Source organism: Arachis stenosperma, chromosome 10 (assembly GCF_014773155.1).
Source record: "Arachis stenosperma cultivar V10309 chromosome 10, arast.V10309.gnm1.PFL2, whole genome shotgun sequence".
NCBI classification, from domain to species: domain Eukaryota; kingdom Viridiplantae; phylum Streptophyta; class Magnoliopsida; order Fabales; family Fabaceae; genus Arachis; species Arachis stenosperma.
This window is the reverse complement of record NC_080386.1, coordinates 38,883,126-38,902,102: the sequence shown is the minus strand read 5'-3', so window position 1 is coordinate 38,902,102 and position 18,977 is coordinate 38,883,126. Positions and strand designations below refer to the sequence as shown.

The window sequence follows — 18,977 nt, the reverse complement described above, 5'->3', positions numbered from 1 at the left end:
GTGGCATAAGGGCGGTGGTTCGTCCCGCTTGCACTCAGATGTGAGGTCGGAGGCAATAGATCTCGCTTGCATCCCTTCGGATCATCAGAGCGTACAGGCGCAAAACCCTAGATAGTGATCCGAGCACTATATGTCGGGGGCTCCCACACCATGATCCGAAGGGCAACATCTCCATAGAGATATGTCAATTCAAGTTGCAAAAAAGCCCTTGCAACCACTGGGGCGGGTCCTCTTTTGGTGTTATATGGTGTGTTTTAATAAATATATTATTAATTATTAGACATATTCTAATTAATCACTTGCATATTAATTTATTTTATTTTTTATTTTATACTTACTTTTTTAAAAAGAATTATTGTTTAATTATATATAATTATTAAAATAAAAATTAAACTTTGTTAAATATCTTTAAATTAAAAAAATACGCAAAAAATTTTTATTAATCAATAACATATTTTTGTTATTGAAAATTATATAACATCTATTAATATTAATATTTTTTAACCTATATTTAAATAATGTAATAGATACTAATTAATTAATGAATTAGAAAATAAATTAATTTGATATAAAAAATTAAATTTTATATAATTAATTAATTATGACCGGGTCAATCAGTTGAACCTATGACCTACCGGTTGAACCAGTGACCCAGTGACCCAGTGACCTGATCAGGTCGATTGCCGGGTCGGTTCTGATAACTATGTTGTTACCATACTAAGAACCTTTGGTTCTCATACCATATTTTTGTTGTGTTTTTTAGATGCAGGTCGCAACCCACCTCGGTGAGTTGTCTGGTTGGTGACAGAAGCGGAGGATTCAGATATTTCTTTTGAGTCTTTGATGTATTTTGAATATGTCTCTCACTTCTGTATTTTGTTTTGCCTAGAGGCTTGTGTTTGAGAGAACAAAATTTGTATAAGCTATTTTTACTGTCTTGTTTCATATATGGTCTGTATCTGGCTAGCCGGTCTAAACTCCACGAGTCGTGGCTAGCTTCTTATGATATTATACTATATTATATTATGATGTTTTATTATCCTATACTTGTTTTATTATGCTTTAAGTAAGTAGCTTCGTTAGTACGTTTTACGCTTTTAAAAATCCATATTTTGAGCTATACCTTTCATCAGACTTCTAGATATTATTATCTCCTTCTATATAATATATGTATAACCTTAAAACTGTCATAACCTTTAATTAACCTTTGCTTTACGATGCGAGGTTAGACTTAGGCTAATTAGAGTGTTACAAAAATACTCTACAACTAAATAAAATAGTTAATCAATTTCAATTAAGTTGTCAACGTATTTTATATTTCACGCATATATTCTTTTTTTTCAAATGCTCTTTTTTTTACATATATTACTGCTATTTTTTCTCCTTCTTTTTATTCATCTTTCTTTTTTATTATTGTCATCGTCGTCATCATACCATCATCATCACCTCCTTCTCCTCCTTTTTTTATGTTTCTCTTTCGTTTTCATCGTTGTCACCACTACCACACCACTACCTCCATCTCCTCCTCCTTTTTCTTTTCTCATTTGAATTTTTTCGATCTTCTTTTTTTCTTTCTCCTCTTCTTCCATCATCATCATCATCGTCATCATCATTATTATCATCATCGTTTTGTTATTTTCATCATCGTCAGTTCAAATCTAGAATGCACTGAAATTACTTAATAATGATGATACACAAACAAACTCAGTTTAAAATAAATACAAACCAAATTCACCTTATTTCAGAATGCACCGATCTTACTTAATGATAATAACATACAAGAAAATTCAATTCAAGACAAGCATACAAACTAGATTCAATAATCCACAAAAATACATGCATATAAATTTTAATTCTAGAAAAGTTATCAATATTGCTTAAATGATATTAGAAGTAATACAATTATCTTGCACGAACTAATTACACCGAATCCAAGTCAATGAGATCAAGTGCATCTTATTTAATTTCAAAATGTACCAAAATTATTTAGTAATGACGATACACAAACAAACTCAATTCAAAACAAGCACAGACCATGTGCACCATATTTAAATTTAAAATACATCGAAATTACTTAATAATGACGACATACAGCAAACTCAGTTTAAAATAAGTGCACAAACTAGATTCAATCATTCATAAAAAGACATGCATATAAATTTTAAATCCAAAAAAATGATCAATATGGCTTAAATATCACTAGAAGTACTATAACTATCTTTTGTGAACTAATACACCAAATCCAAGTCAATGAGACTAAGTGCAGCCTATTTAAATTTAGAATGCACCAAAATTACTTAATAATGACGACACACAAATAAACTCAGTTCAGAATAAACACGGACCAAGTGCACCTTATTTAAATCTAAAATGCACCGAAATTACTTAATGATGATGATACACAAACAAACTCAGTTTAGAACAAGCACATAAACAAGACACAATCAATCACAAAAACACATGCATGTAAATTTTAAATCTAGAAAAATCGTCAATATGTTGCTCATAATTCTTATTTCACCGTCTTAACAAGAATTTGTATCACGGTTAAAAAATTTTGATATGAAAATTGAGAAATTTCTATGTAATTAAAAATTTTGGTGTTATTTTCTGATAAATTTTGCATAATTCAAAACCCCTTCTCCTCCTTCTTCTTCTCCATCATTATCATCTTTTTTTTCTTTTTCTATTCATCTTCTTTTTATTTTACTTTCTCATGATTCTTTTTGTTTATTCTTTTAACAAGAATAAAAATAAGAAAAAAGTCAAATAAAAAAATACATAATGCTGTATAATTACTAAGAAGGGAAGGAGGAAAAGAAAAAGAAAACGCAATAATAATAACAACAATAAGAGAATGATAATGTGAAAGAAATATGTGAAAAAGAAGAAAGAATGCTAAAAAGAACACGGAAAAAAAAACGAAAAGAAAAATGTAAAAAATAACGTAAAGAGGCTAGAAAGTTGGAGCGTGTAAACACGTTTTCATTAATAAAATTAGTTTTAATTAGATTTAAATTAATTTAATTAGTTTTAATTGTCAAAAATATTTGAATGTATAACAAGACTCATTGTAATTGAACTTTTTATTTTTAATATTGGAATGGTAGTAGTATTTTTTTAAAATATGGATTATTGGGGTGTTATTCGCAAATGTGGTACTGTTTAATTAGAGAAGTAAAAATTGTACCGTCCGATTTATTAGAAGTATAGAAATTAGATCGTCCGATTTTTAGAAATACACAAATCGGACCGTCCGAATTGTGTTTAAAAAAATTAAAAAATTTGATAAAAATCGGACCTTCCAATTTATGTACTTTTCACAGTTTTAAAAAATACCAAAAATTATAATATTAAAATATACACTACTTTTACTTCTATAAAAAAAAAAAATTAGCCTGTTTAATTCTATGATGTTACTTTAAATATCTTTTTGTAAATATTATGATCATATGAATTTGTCTAAATGACTAAATGGACAAATGGGCACGATTTTTTTGTTAGACTATGAACGAAACAAACGTACACATTCCAATATTACTCATCATGATTAGGACAACTTATTATCCTTACAATAATATTATTATAAAAAGAAAAGTAGAAAACCTGTGTCTCTTTCAAACCAAAAGTGAGGGCTTCAATAATTAATTCATTGAAAAATAATTTGTAGGTATATACATCTAACTTCTCCCTCAAATTTAAAAGAAAAGAAAACAATGTTAAATTCACATTTTTCACATAAAAATTTCCATATACTCTTTTGACAAACAAATAATGTTTTCTTTTATTGAATTTGCTTTATTTGATGAGAAATTCCTTTTTTTTTTCACCATATTTTTCATCTATTTTTTCTTTTGTCTAAAATTTTTTCTCTCTTTTTTTCTTCTCTCAACATTGTTTAATAACCAAAATTAATCTATACAATAAGAGTTTCTTATACAAGAATGTCTTTTATTTCATTTTATTTATATACATATTAATGAGCTATGTTATAACAGTGGGTTTCATAAAGATTTAGAGCATGCCCCACTCCACATAGGTTAAACTATGTTATAACAGTGGGTTTCATAAATGAATACTCGTGTTTATGTCACAAATATTTGTCTTCTCAGAAATGGGAGGGATTTCTGATGTGGACAATGTTAATTTAATCTTGTTTCGAGAAAATAATGTTTGTGAAATTTTTAAGGAAAAAACTCTCCTTTGCAGCCACAAAGACAGAATTAATATCAAAATTTTATATTCTCTATAAAAAATTTAATTTAATGTTTTGAATAATTGTCCTAAAAAAGTTCCAAAATTAATAGTTATGTTTTAGAGTTTTAAGAAATATTGTTAAGATATTTAAATGAATTTTATTAAAAAATATGAAAATTTTAATATTTTTACAAGGTTCATTTTTAAATAGTTCTATAAACAAATCTTAATCTTTTGTTTTATTTTATTTTGTATAAATGGTTAGTATTTAAATGAACATCTTGCTAATTAAGTTAATAGTCTTTTGATAAATTTTTTAAATGAGCTATATATATTAAAAAAACAAAAAGATTAAAAACCTATAATTTAATACGTTATTTATTGTCTTAATAACAAATTATTTTCTAAAAAGTATTAGACTTCTTACTTTACTTTAAGAATATTAGCATTTGTTTTTTATAAAGTATTTATAATAAAAAAGAACTTGTGAATATTTTTAGTATAAATAATTTTAATTTTAATAAAAGCATTTTGTAAGAGACACAAGTTAATGATATACATACAAACTACTACAGAGTAAAGTCCCAAAAAAAAAACGGCTAATTTTTTTTGTTATGGAAAAAAAAGTGGTGATATACTTTAACATGGTAATTTTTGGTGTTTTTCAAAATTGTAGGAGTACACAAATCGCTGGGTCCGATTTCTGTACTTAAAATTTTTTAATTTTTTTTTAACACAAATCCCTGGCACCGATTTGTGTACCTCCCAGAAATCGGTGGCACCGATTTGTATACCTCCCAGAAATCGGTGGCACCGATTTGTGTCTCCCAGAAATCGGTGGCACCGATTTGTGTACCTCTCAGAAATTGGTCGCACCGATTTCTGCTTCTCTAGTTAAACGATCCCACATTTGAGTAAAACATCCCAACAATCCACATTTACGAAAAACACCGCTACCACTCCAATATTAAAAATAAAAAATTCAAAAACCTACAAAGAGTATTTTCAAGCAGATAACAAGTGCTGAATTCTAGCCCAGAAAAAAAAATTCAACAAAGGAAAAAAAAAACGAAAAACAAAAACGTATTATCTCTCATGGTTGGATATTAGCTGTCACAAGTATATTTATGACAATATAAAATATAATAATCTTACGTAACTATTTATCAGTATTTTATTTTCTTTCAATTTTAGCTTTATAAAGACACACGCTTTGACATGTTCTTACTCTCTTCCTCTTCTTCCTTACTCCATTTCTTTCAACACACTCTTTGTGTCTTCTTATTCTTCTAATCAGTAATCACTCTCTTCTTTTCTTCCATTTAAGAGCTGCTCTTAGCATAGTGTTGCTAACTTTGTTACTTTTTTTTGTTATTACCATATTACCCCTATGCTAGAAGACATAGAGACATAGTAACTGTGACATTTTTTTTTCTCTGTTCTAGCTTTTGGAATTTTTGTGCAAAAGTCTTAGAAATGAAGTACTGATCACGGACACTGCTTAAAGTTTGAAGCTTTACAAGCTTTTAAAGATACCCACCAAAGCATTTGGAGCCATATCACTCACAAAAGAAACAGAATCAAAGGCTTTGTTCTTTTTTTTTTTTTGGGCTTCTTAAGCAACCATTTTTCTGCTGAAAGCTCTTTCTTTCAAAGTCATACATACATAGATGATAGCCAGCTCCTTCTGCAATGCTGATTCTATGTTTCCAGTAAGCTCGTGCTCTTAATTTCATTTCAAATATAAAATTATTTTATATTATTATTATTATTATTATTTTGTTTTTGCATTTTTATTGTTATCTTTTGTTTCATGATAAAGACCATGTTAATAAGTGGGGCTTCTCATTATTGTTCTAGGAAATATTGAGAAATTTTTATGTTCAAAAATCAATGTTGGAGTGTTTTGTTTTTAAGGTTCTAAAATCTAAATACTCATCGTTCTAGCTACTTGAATCACTCAAGAATGTATGATCAGAATTGTTCTCTTTCCTAAGTACACATGCAATAAATGAGTGGTTGGGTTTTATATTTATTTATTTATTTTATTTTTAAATTTTTGCACCCCCAAACACCAAAAGCTAAACGCAAACTCTGAGCTTTCTCTCTCTGGAATACTCCTTGTCTTATTGTGTGATTTATTTTAATTGCTCATGTGTCAATTGAAGATATAGTATCCTTTTAACATTAGTAAACAAAGTAGTTGGGATGATTTTATACGCAAACATTAGATTCACTTGTTCACATTAATTTGTGTAATGTGTCTGTGCAATGTATACGTGTGTGACAGTGGAAAATAGTATTCACAAATGTTCTTTTGTCAAGAATATCAAAAAACAAAAAATAAAAAAGTTCTTTTGTCAAAGATCACAAATGGTGGGTCCACCACATATTGTTTTTGACATTTGAGCTTCTTCTTGGCAACAACACAAAGTTAAAAAAAAATTAAAATATAAATAAACAATAATAATAAACTTTTTTGGTTTGGTGACTACAATTATTAATTATTATGATCTTTGACAAACTTCATTGCAAGCTGTGAGTAGTTTTCTGAGCCGTTGAATTATGTGGATCAATGTTTGTGATCGTGAATTGGGTGATGTGTGATGACCCTTTGGCCCTTTTCAAAAGAGTTTTTTCATGTGTGGTTTGAATTGAATGCATGGCTGCTTCATTTTTTCTTTGGCTGTTCTATGTTGCCTTATAGTACTCTCTATAGCATCATGACAATGGGGGCCACTTTGATTTTTTGGGTATGGTGTAGCTGTTGCCTGCTAATGTTTCCAAGTTTATCAACTATTTAATGAATGCTTTATTATTATTATTATTGAAAAGAAACGGAAAGAAAAGAAAAGAAAGAAAAAGAAAAAGGGGGCACCGATTATGACATTGTTTGTCTTTGAAAAGTGGGAGGAATGAGGGTTATTCTGACCAAAAAAACATTGCATGTTTTTATGATATATTTGTAGATATGAGACTTTGATCTTATTATTATTATTATTGTTGCATGCATGCTATGCTGGATTTGAATAAAACCTTTTAAATAAACTATGGTAGGGAATTTTGTTCCCTCCATTGGTGGAAAATGATAAACTTCCATTATGTTATGGCATTAATTTGGCTCTGTTTCTTTTTAAAGTCATGATATGCACTTCATGCTTTTTCCACTTTCATCTCTTTTGAATGTGCAAGATAATTTTTGAATTTTTCTACATGTATATTTTAGCTAAAATAAGTGTTCCCTTGAGCTTAGGTTATGTCTAATTGGCCCATGTGTTTTTCTATATGTGAAACTTTGAAATCCTAGATTTGATTAAATATATGTTATTTTTGTTAACAATTGATGAAAAAATATGTTAACATGGTTGATTTGCACATTTGGAAAGATTTAGTGAATTACTTTGCATATATTTTTAAATTTATGAGTAAAAACATGCTCATGGTGGAAATGTGTGGGGCTGAATTGCAATTAATCCTTTCAATACTACCAATTGACATGGATTACTAATATTGATTTATTAATTTTTTTTAAATCATTTCCTTAATTTATGAGTTCAAGTAGAATTGCATAGTTGTTTCTAACCAAAAGTAGTGTTGTACATATTTCAGGGCAACTCAATGTGCATTTGATAGTTCCTTTTAAACTTAATTTTTGTCTTCAATTTCTTCAATGGTGATTGATTCTGATACAAAATTATTATTATTATTATTATGCCACCAGAGAGAAGAGGGGGTAGATGTTAGAAAGATGATGGGACACAAAAGGAGCCCATGTTCTGTTGACCAAAGCAGTTATACTTCTATTGAATCTAAAAGGCAAAAGGCGAATGATTTATCAATCACCACAAAGGTTTCTTTCTTTCTCTCTTTTTAATCCTTTTATTATTCTTAGCTCTTGGCATCATTGTATTATTCTCTGTTGCTCTTTACAATATCGAAGCTCTAATTTACATTTTGAAGTTTTCAATGGGAAGCCACAATGGTCATAGTGTATGAAAATTAGAAATGCATTGAACAATTTCATTCCTTGATGTTTATAGTGATATATCTATGGTTTTTGTCGTTGTTACCGAACTTCCTTTTTATGTTTCCTATTGTTTCTGTGAATAGGAGAGGAAGGAGAAGCTTAGTGAACGAATTGTTGCATTGCAGCAGCTTGTTTCACCATATGGCAAGGTATACATGTTTGAAGCTTCATTGATGTTTTATGTAGCATATTTATGAGGCTTATTATGCTTATTTATTTGCCTTGTAATGCAAGAATAATAATAATAATAGTAATGCAATAGTACTTTTTTTCAGTTATTCGATATTATTATTATGCCTGTTAAAGTTTTCAACAAATTCAATTGTTCTAAGTTTCTACGAGTCTAAAGGTATCCATAATTTTCACTGCAGACAGATACATCTTCTGTCTTAGAGGAAGCAATGCAATACATACGTTTCCTTCATAAACAAGTTAAGGTTTGGACATTCTTTCTAAATTGTTCTGAAATTATTATCTTCATAGTATATTGGCAATTATTTCATGCACAACCTACATGCATGCCATACATTATTAAGACCTAAATTAAGTTGTGAAGTTTCTGTTTCTGATGTAAATTTCTTGATCACATACTTCAAAAACATGTTTCAGCATTCAGCAAAGATATTTTTCATTCAGTGAATCTGTGACCATTGCATGTCATATCTAGTGACATTTCGGACACAATTTCCGTTGCAAACTCGGAACATGACTTGTGAATTGTGATCTTATGCAAATAAATTTTCTTCCTTTTAAACAGCTTCTTAGTGCCCCGTACCTCGAGAGTTCGGCGGCAACCAAGGATCCGGTAAGCATAACAGGAACACTTGGTCAGTCACACATACAACGAACGATTCCGGCATCTCAAATATGGTTATAACAGAATTTGTGATTTCTTCTTTAGGGTCTGGAGCCATGCAGCCTGAGGAGCAGAGGGTTATGTCTTGTTCCTGTCTCACTAACAATTGGAGTTGCTGAGAGCAATGGTGCAGATATCTGGGCTCCCATCAAGACCACCACTTTGCCGCCGAAATTCGAGAAGGAGGCCGCCCAATTTCAGTCATAAATTTGGTCAGCTAAGCAGCCTAAAGGAGGTTGTAAATTGCTATGCTCCCTAAGTCAGTCTAGGTGGAATCATGGTAGCTATAATATATAATATATAGTTAAAAGTATTAAAAGAAAAAAAACTTGGTCAAGTAGCTGCTCCATGCCTTGAAGATTTTAAGCGGGTGATGGGGTATAAGTTTTTAATTTAAGGCATATATATGTAATCCTTAATTCACTATGCTGATTAGTTAAGTGTATATTTGAAAGTTCTAGCTGTATAATAATTATTCCATGTACTGATTAGCTTAATGAAAGTCTTCCCTAGATTCAATGGAAGGTAAAAATATATGATGTGTGTTCGTGTATTTATCTTCCATCCATAAGATGGTTATTAGCGGATTGAGATTATCTATCTTACTTTTGTTTTGTTTTTTTGTTTTTTTGTTTTTTTTCATATTCCATCCCGAGGAATTGGATACGAATTTTTTTTGACGAGGGTTTAGTTTTTTATGGGTGGAATATAAATGAGAAAAAAAGATTAATTTTTTTAGGGTAAAAAGGTCAAAAGTTGGATAGCATTAGTTTAAATAGAAAATAAAAAAATGTGCATCAAATAATAATTAGGTCGTTCAAGATTTTGCATTTGAACAATTTAGCCTTAAAAAAAAAGTGACAATTAAATCTCCCACTTCTGTTACGTGAATTGTCGTGTTTGTTTTTGCCACATCTTCTGCCACATTTTCCGTTGGACGATGTCGTTTCCAAATTTTCCTTTTTTTTATTTGGAAAAGTATAGGTGAACAATGTAAATATTAAACAATGTAAACAATAGATATATCGGATGTTCATTTTACTAGTGTACGGATGATTATTTTAATATTAAAATTTAGAAGGTTAATTTGGAGGTGTAGTGTGTTTTTATTTGATTGGTGGTTGTTCATATTGTTCAATAAAGTTATTGTCCCCCTAGCATTCCCCTTTTTATTTTTGTTTCATTTTGGCTCTTAATCTCTCCTGTTATCCTTTGTTTTTATCCATTAATCCTAAAGGAGAAGTTGAAGTAAAAGAATTTTGGCTCAGTGCAATAATAAAAATAACGATTCTTCCTTCAACGTACCAGCAAGGAAGAAGACATCGTCAAGAAAATCTGTATTAGTGGAAACATTCTCTACTTAGGTAAAAAATGTTGATATTTTTGTCAACTATTGTATCTCTGTCTGTTTCTTTCATAGTGTTTCCAATGTTTTAAACAAATCATTCAATATTCTGCAAAACATAGTTTTCAACTTATTTTATTGAGTATGACACATTTTGTCACATTATTTTTTATGCATTTCTTGTATTTTTTTGGGGCTTCTGCTTATTTGTTTATGATTACTGAAAGTAGTGATTAGCATAAAGACTAGTATTACCTTTGGTATTATTTGTGTCACAATAAAAAAAAATACAAACATGTTCTTGATTCTTTAGTTAACTATTGTCCCAATATATTCAAACAATAATTGTGTTTCTACTTAGCAGATAGAGGAATTTGTTGTTCGTATGTTCAACCATAGGAGAAAATTTGTGAGAAACAAACAGAAAGAGTTGAGTTACCGAGATGGATTAGTTGAGAGATTTCCAAAGATGGATATGGACCTTATCAACTTCTATGACTTGAAGGAATTGTTCAAAAACTTGGGATACGATGCTTACAAAGTAATGATGTAGTTTGATCTGAATGCTATTAATTTAGAAGCCGGTTTACATCCTATTTTTGAAAACTCAGAGATCAATGCTTTAAGGAAGCACAAAATGCAAAATAAGGAGTGTGAGGAGTTCTATATATATTTTGAGCATCATATTTTTAGTGGTAAAGATGCTATAGACTGTGATGAAGCTGATAATCTTTCTATTTCTAATGATAACACTGATGATGATTGTTACGAGAGCATTGAAGATGGGCTGTACAAGCCCCCATCTACTGGTTTTGGAGAATTAGACACTGATATCAAAGAGGATCATGCAAGAGAGAAGAAAAAGAAAAAGACTACAGACAGTAACCATTCTTCAAAAGGAAAGAAAGTTGCTAATGAAGAGAGTCCTGATATTAGCAAATTATCCTGTAATAAGAAAAAAAATTACCATGAATGACATATATGAATTTCAATTCAATGGAATACTCTAAACTCAAAACATAAATTGAATTAGCAATTATCCTATAATTTGGGTACTTTAAGAACAACTATTTGGATTCTCTACTATTCCAGACTTGTATGTTGTTACATATAGCTGACAGTTACACCTGAGAGCAATTTTATTGCTAAACTTTCTTTTGTATGTTAAGTTGCTCCTATAATTTCAACCGCTCCCTTCATTCCTTTTTCTTTGGCAACTCGTGCTTCTTGTGCTTCCAGTGCTATTTATTATGTGCTGTATTAGGATTATGTAGCAGAGTTTTAGGATGAATAATTGGAGATTCTCCACAGTTAGAGTTTAGGACATGTTAAAATCAAATAACATTGAAGGACCAATTTGTCCTCATCATTTTTAGTAAATCCCATGTGACATTTAATGGACACCTCATTCACGTTAACAATGCACATCAAAAGAGCCGTTAGTCTTTACATTAGGAACTAACAAAAGGTTATAACGTGTCCACATTTTCTTTTCTGAAGGATGTAATTGTCATTTTTTTGGGGACTAAATTGTTTAAACGCAAAATTCTCAGAAACCTAATTGTCAGTTTACTCAAAAATATTAATCATCTAATGTTTTACAAACGGGATGGAAATATAGCGGGGAAGCTCGCCCCGCTCCACCTAGTGAGGCGGTCCTAGAATCCCACCCTGTTTCACCTAATTGCAGGCTAGCGGGCTAAGCCCGCCAAAGCTCCTCTTTTTTTTACTATTAACTACTAAATAATATATATAATTTCACAACCATGTTAATAAATTTATAATTTCTAAAGGCATAAAAAATTATATTTTTTATATTCACAAACATTAAATTATTTGTAACTATAAATATTTAATAAACATAATTATAAACCCAGTTTTCATCCAAAACATAATTATAAATATTGTCTCCAAAGAAAAATAAACATAATCCAAAACAACATAAACATAATCCAAAACACTCAATTTTCATCTTCATACTCTTGTAAGTTGGGTTGAGGGAAGTTGAGTTTTGGCTAAAAAATTACAAAAATACCCTCTTGCAAAAAAAAAAACTAAGCTTGGCAGGGAAGCCCGCCCCGCTCCGCCAAAGCCTGCCAAAACCCGCGGTTTAAGCGATGCGGATTAGACAAACTTTTGTTCTTTGGCGGTTCCAAATTTTCAACCCGGCCCGTCTTTTTTTCCGGGTTAGACGAGCCAGTCCGGCGGGTTTAGACCCATTTGCCACCCCTAGTTATATATATATAGTCAATAATCATTTCTAACCATGAAATATTTAATCGTTGATAACTCTATCTCTGAAAAAACAAAACTAATGCTCTATCCATGAAAGATAGATTTCACTTAACAAAACTAAGCAAAACTTAAAAACTATTCACAATTTCTAAATTACCCATTTTTTTTACCAAATCCAATTTCACAACTTCTCTTTCTTTTTCTCTTCCTTTTCCACTACCGCACTCACCTTCAACTTGACAAGCCTAGCTTTATCGTCCTCCATCAACTCACCTACCACCCCTCCCTCCTTCATAGAATTCATCTACTATTTCGGGAACTCCCTCATATTTGGTTCACTGCCAACGCCACCACCATCCACTCCAAAGCCTCCATCCACTTCCTATCCTCCTTCCATGCCTCCATCTCCTCAAAATCTCAAAATTCACAGCAATGCAAGATATCTCAGGGTCACCAATTTTATCACTCCCACACAAAGCCAACCTCTCTAAATTCAAGCAATTTGAAGCCAACATCTCTAAACTTAATTTTGTGGGGTTAACACCAATAAGCACCAATTTCTACAAATTAGGACAACTATTAGCAACACCAATTAAGCCATCATTATCAATTACCAATTTGATTAGCCTTCCAACCATCTATATTAAGCTTCTATATCTCAAAAACAGAAATTAACTCTACATCGGTGCACTTATGGATTTTAACAAGGTGCAAAATCTCCAAATTCAAACAATTAGAAATTGCTTGTAAGCCAACATCACTAATCTAAAGCATCTCGAGTTGAATTTCTACAATGCTAGGAGCATCGTTGTTGCCTGTGGAGTGCTCCGCGATGATTTGGAATAGCATGACCCAATCACTAAAGCACCAGAAAAGTTTTAAGGTCCGCAAATTCTTTGCGCTCAGAATCAACAAACTAAATCACTGTCCATTGTAGAGCTCCTTCAGGAAAGTCATTCGAAGTGATTGCGCAGCTGTACCTGAACCGATAAACTCTGTCGCCGCGATGAGTGGTGGAGGATAGGAAGCGGAGGGAGGCTCTAGAGTCGATGAGGATGGCGTTGGCGACGAACCAGATAATGAGAGAGTTGCTGGAGTAGAAGATGGAGGCGATGAAGGTGGGAGGGATGGTGGGTGAGTTGATGGAGGACAATAAAGCTAGACTTGTCAAGTTGAAGGTGAGTGCAATGGTGAAAGAAGAAGAGGAAGAGAAGTTATAAAATTGGATTTGGTAAAAAATGGATAATTTAAAAAATTTAAATAGTTTTTTAGGTTTGATTAATTTTGTCAACTGAAATCTATCTTTTATGGATATAATATTATTTTTTTTTCATAAATCTTTCGTAGTTAAATATATATATATATATATATATATATATATATATATATATATATATAAAATCTCCTCTATCCTGTGCTACTTTACTTCATTAAAATTCAATATACTGTATATATATATTTTGATTATTTGCTAGAATCACTGAAAAAAATGTATAGTTATTTTTCTAATTTTAATAAATTTTAAAATTTTATAGTTAGGATAAGTATTGTTTTGGTCCCTAACGTTGAGGGTCAGAATCGAAATCATCCCTCTTGTAATTTTGGATTTAAAATCGTCCTTAACATTTTTTTTCGTATTAAAATCGTCCTTTTAAATAAAATTTTTAATTTAATTCCTAAACTACCCCTATTTTAATAAATAAAATAAAATTTTAAAATAAAATAAATATAAAATAAAAAAACGAAAGAAAGGGATCAAAGAAGCGGGGTGGGTGGAAATTGGGGAGAGAAAGAAAGAAAGGGAAGAGGGGGGCCGAGAAAGGGGGTGGGGGAGGGTGGAGGGGGGAGAGAAGGGAGACGCTATGCCGTCGCACCGCCACCGCACCGCCGCCCGCTGCTTCTTCTTCTTCCTGCCACCGCACCGCTGCCCATTTCTTCTTCTTCTTCCCGCCGCCGCTCCGCCGCCCGCCGCTTATTCTTCCCGCCGCTGCACCGCCGCCCGTTTCTTCTTCTTCTTCTTCTTCTGTGAATTCTGTGAATTTCTGGATTTCTTCTTCTTTTGTTGTGGAATATTATTGTTGCTGATTTGTTGATTTATTATTTTCTACTTGTTGATTTGTTGATTTGTTGTGGAATATTATTGTTTCTGCTTGTTGATTTATTGGGGGTGGGAGAAGGGAATACGGGGAGGGGGAGGGGACAGGTGGGGAAGCTAGGTGGGGGGGAGGGGGAGGGGGAGGGGGAAAGGGGGGAGGGGGACTGCAGTGGCGTTGGTGGTGGTGTTGGTGGTGGTGGAGTGGCAGTGGGTGTTGTTGATGATGATGATGATGCTGATAATGATGGTGGAGTGGCAGTTGGTGGTGGTGGTGGTGAAGAGGTAATTATGTTGGTAGTGGTGAGGGTATTCTTGTAAAAAAAAAAAACGATTTTAATACGAAGAAAAACGTTAAGGACGATTCTAAATCGAAAATTAGAAGAGGGATGATTTCGATTCTGACCCTCAACGTTAGAGACCAAAATCGTACTTATCCCTTAGATTTCTTATCTTTTATAAAAAATTATAATTATTAGGAATTTATAGTTAAAAAAAGTAACAAAAATATATATATATATATATATATATATATATATATATATATATATATATATATATATACAAGGACTAATAAGGACTTAACTAAAAATTACATATATGAAAGTATTTTTTATTTTTTTTATTAAAGAAGCTTTGATTGTTCATTCGTTGTCCTTTTAAAAAAATATAAGAGAATACAATCATTTTTAATAGTAATAAAGTTGGGGACAAATGTTTTATAATTATGTTATGTAAATTTATAACAAACAATAACATATTCATTTAAAAAATATAAAATTAAATATATTATCTTTAATATATTATTCAATCAATATTATAAAAAAATAAAGATTATAGAAAAACGTTTTCTCATTTTTTTTACAATATTAATTGAACAATATCTTAAAAGTATTTTCAATTTATCCAATTGTAATTTATTTTTATTTATAATCAACTCCTTATTGTTTATAAATGTTCAGTTAAATCCATACAAGAATATACCTAGAAATGTTTCGTTGTTTTTATTTTTTTTCTTGTAACGATAGAGACTAGTTGTAAAATATTATAAAGATTCGACTACGACATTTTTAAGTATAGAGATATATTTAACAATTTGGTAAGATTATAGAGATGTTCGGATTAATTAAACGTTAAAAACATTAAATACTTCAGCAAACAAATATATAAAAAACTACCGCATAAATCAGGATTTTCTTTTTTTTTTTAACCAAACACTAGGAGTGTACATCGGTCGAGTAAAATCGAGTTTGTCTTAACTTAATTTCGATTCTAAATATACATTAGGTCTATTTTTTAGACTCTCACCTGGTTATAAACTCGATGAAACCTAAATATTTTCGGACCATAATTATACCGGGTTCAAATCGAGTGAAAACCAGACCTTTAAAGCTTTAACAATAATTTATAAAAAGACTTATTTATGATGCACTTATTTATAAAGAAGAAACTTGTAACTGAGAAGTTGATATCCATATTTGAATTTGAATTTGTCTATAAATCCTAATTTGATACTTCTTTTATCTATTTTCTAATTCAACAAGTGTGATTAAAAATATAACAATAAGCTTATAATTAATATAACAGAATATTAGAATTAATTTAAACATATATACATTTTTTTAATTTTCTTTGGGTGCACATGGGTCGGGTGAAGTCGGATTTGCCTTGACCTAGACCTGGTCCTAAATAATAACTGAGTCTATTTTTGAGACCCATACCTGACTTTATACCCGGTGAAATCACACCAAACTAACCACTATAATGTTCGGAACTGAGCTGAGTCTTCGAGTCGGATCGGACCATGTACACCCCTACCAAACACTACTCTGTTTATGTAATTAACTCTACAATTACAAAATTATATTTACAGTCTGCTACACATTCAAGTAATATTGCCATTCAAGTTTAACCAAGTAGACCCAACACCAACAAAAATCACTCTCATTAAAAAGAGCATGATTACACGCGCACATATCATTCTTCTAACCAAGTCATTTACGTTCACGGGGCTTTAAATTATTGTCGTCATCGTCTTCTTCTTCGCATTCCTCCTCCTCCGTCTCCTCCTGCTCCTTTTCCTTCTCCTTCTTCTTCTCTTTCTCATCCTCCTCCTTCTTCTTCTCCTTCTTCTTCGCATATTTTCTCCTCATCGTCATTTTTTTGTTACTGCTGTTATTGCAGTAGAAGGTGAGGAGAAAGAGTTTTGAATTGAGCAGGACAATGAGTCCAAATACAGTTTAATTCACTCAGAAATAAACCAAAATTATATAATGATTACAACACAATTAACTCAGAAATAGATTGAAATTATATAATGATTGCGACACAATTAACTCAGAAAGAAAGAGAAGTAGAGAACAATGGTAAAGAATCTGCAGAACTAAAAAATTGTGTAAATTTGAGTAAATCAAGAAGAATTTTGAGAAAATGAAATAAGGAGAAGATGAAAAAGAAAAAGATGAAAAAGAAGAAGCAGTAGAAGTAGAGGAGGAAGAGGAGAAAGAGTTTTGAATTGCGCAAGACAACGAGTCCAAATGCACCTTAATTCACTCAGAAATGAACCAAAATTACATTACAATTGCGACACAATTAATTCAAAAATGAACCGAAATTACATAATTCAGAAATGAATTGAAATTACATAATGATTACGGCACAATTAACACAAAAGAAAGAGAAGCAGAGAACAATGTGAAAGAATCTGCAGAACTCAAAAATTGTGTTAAATTTGAGTAAATCAAGAAGAATTTTGAGAAAATGAAATAAGAAGGAGAAGATGAAGAAGAAAAAGATGAAAAAGAAGAAGAAGAAAGAGTAGAAGTTGAGGAGGAAGAGGAGAAAGAGTTTTGAATTGTGCAGGACAATGAGTCCAAACGCACCTTAATTCACTCATAAATGAACTGAAATTACATTACAATTGTGACACAATTAACTCAGAAATGAACCAAAATTTACCATAATGATTGCAATGATAAACTCAGTTTGAAAACAAGCACACAAACAAGACTGAATCATGAACAAAAATACATCCAAAATCAATTTTGGATCAGACAATGTCACTAATATGTTTTTTCTTCTTTTTTGTTTGATATTTTCTTCTCTTTTTCTTAGTTTTATTCCACTCAAGAGAATAAATCAAAAAGAATTTTGAGAAAATAAAATAAGAAGGTGAAGATGAAGAAGAAAAAGATAAAAAAAGAAGAAAAAGCAGTAAAAGATGAGGAGAAAGAGGAGAAAGAGTTTTGAATTTGTAGGACAATGAGTTCAAATGCACCTTAATTCACTTAGAAATGAACCGAAATTATATAATGATTGCGACACAATTAACTTAGAAATGAACTGAGATTACATAATGGATTGCGACACAATTAACCCAAAAATGAACTGAAATTACATAATAATTGCTACACAAATTAACTCAGTTCAAAAAAATCACACAAACAAGACTGAATCATGAACAAAAATACATCAAAAATCAATTTTGGGTTAGACAACATCATCAACATGGAAAAAATTCAGCAAATAATAATAATGATGGTAACGATAATGACGATATGTATAAGAAGAAGATGATGATAATGATAACAATGATGATCATGATCATGATGATGATGGAGGAAGAGAAGAAAAAGGAAGGAGAAGAAGAAATTCAATTGAAAAAAGAAGGAGGATGAGGTGGTGGTGTTGTTGGTGATGACAATAATGATGAAGAAGAACACATGCGTAAATTTGAAACAAGAAGAAGAAGAAGAAGACGTGAGAGGAGAAGCAAGGAAAAGAAGCACGTGATTTTAAATCACTTGGATGAACTTAGATGTTAAAATTGCTTAGATGTGGAGAATAATTCTTATATTTATATCCATAACCGATTACTTAATACTTTAATAGTTAATTTGTTCTGTAAAGATTCACAAAAAAAGTTCTCTAAAAACATATAATAAAGTTATCAATTAAAAAGCTTTTATAAAAAATGCAAAACTTAAAATTTTAATCCATTTACATAGATTTATTAAAATAAAAAATTTAAAAAGTTTCACTAATGATAACTTTAAATTCTATTTCTTATTGTTTACAAATTATTATCCATCTTAGTCAAACATTTTTAACAAATAATGAGAGAGAGAGAGAGAGAGAGAGAGAGAGAGAGAGAGAGAGAGAGAGAGAGAGAGAGAGAGAGAGAGAGAGAGAGAGAGAGAGAGAGAGAGAGAGAGAGAGAGAGAGA

General features: G+C 31.0%; 2 protein-coding genes across 3 annotated transcripts; both read left to right on the top strand.

The window, feature by feature from the left end:
• The first annotated feature begins 5,410 nt into the window (after nt 1-5,410).
• Nucleotides 5,411-9,673, top strand: LOC130956058 (transcription factor bHLH153). 2 transcript variants are annotated; one of them, XM_057883081.1, is made up of 6 exons: nt 5,411-5,909; nt 7,919-8,047; nt 8,308-8,373; nt 8,596-8,655; nt 8,982-9,029; nt 9,126-9,673. In XM_057883081.1, exons 1-6 carry the CDS (start codon nt 5,868-5,870, stop codon nt 9,285-9,287), a joined length of 507 nt encoding a protein of 168 aa, XP_057739064.1. In that variant the 5' UTR covers nt 5,411-5,867; the 3' UTR covers nt 9,288-9,673. The 2 variants fall into 2 exon arrangements, with proteins under 2 accessions (XP_057739064.1, XP_057739063.1); XM_057883080.1 differs by having other exon boundaries at nt 5,416-5,909; nt 8,596-8,661.
• A 4,849-nt stretch (nt 9,674-14,522) lies between these two features.
• Nucleotides 14,523-15,073, top strand: LOC130956993 (glycine-rich cell wall structural protein 1-like). The gene is made up of 2 exons (XM_057883906.1): nt 14,523-14,661; nt 14,838-15,073. The coding sequence occupies exons 1-2, from the start codon at nt 14,523-14,525 to the stop codon at nt 15,071-15,073; spliced, it is 375 nt and encodes a 124-aa protein (XP_057739889.1).
• Nucleotides 15,074-18,977: the final 3,904 nt, after the last annotated feature.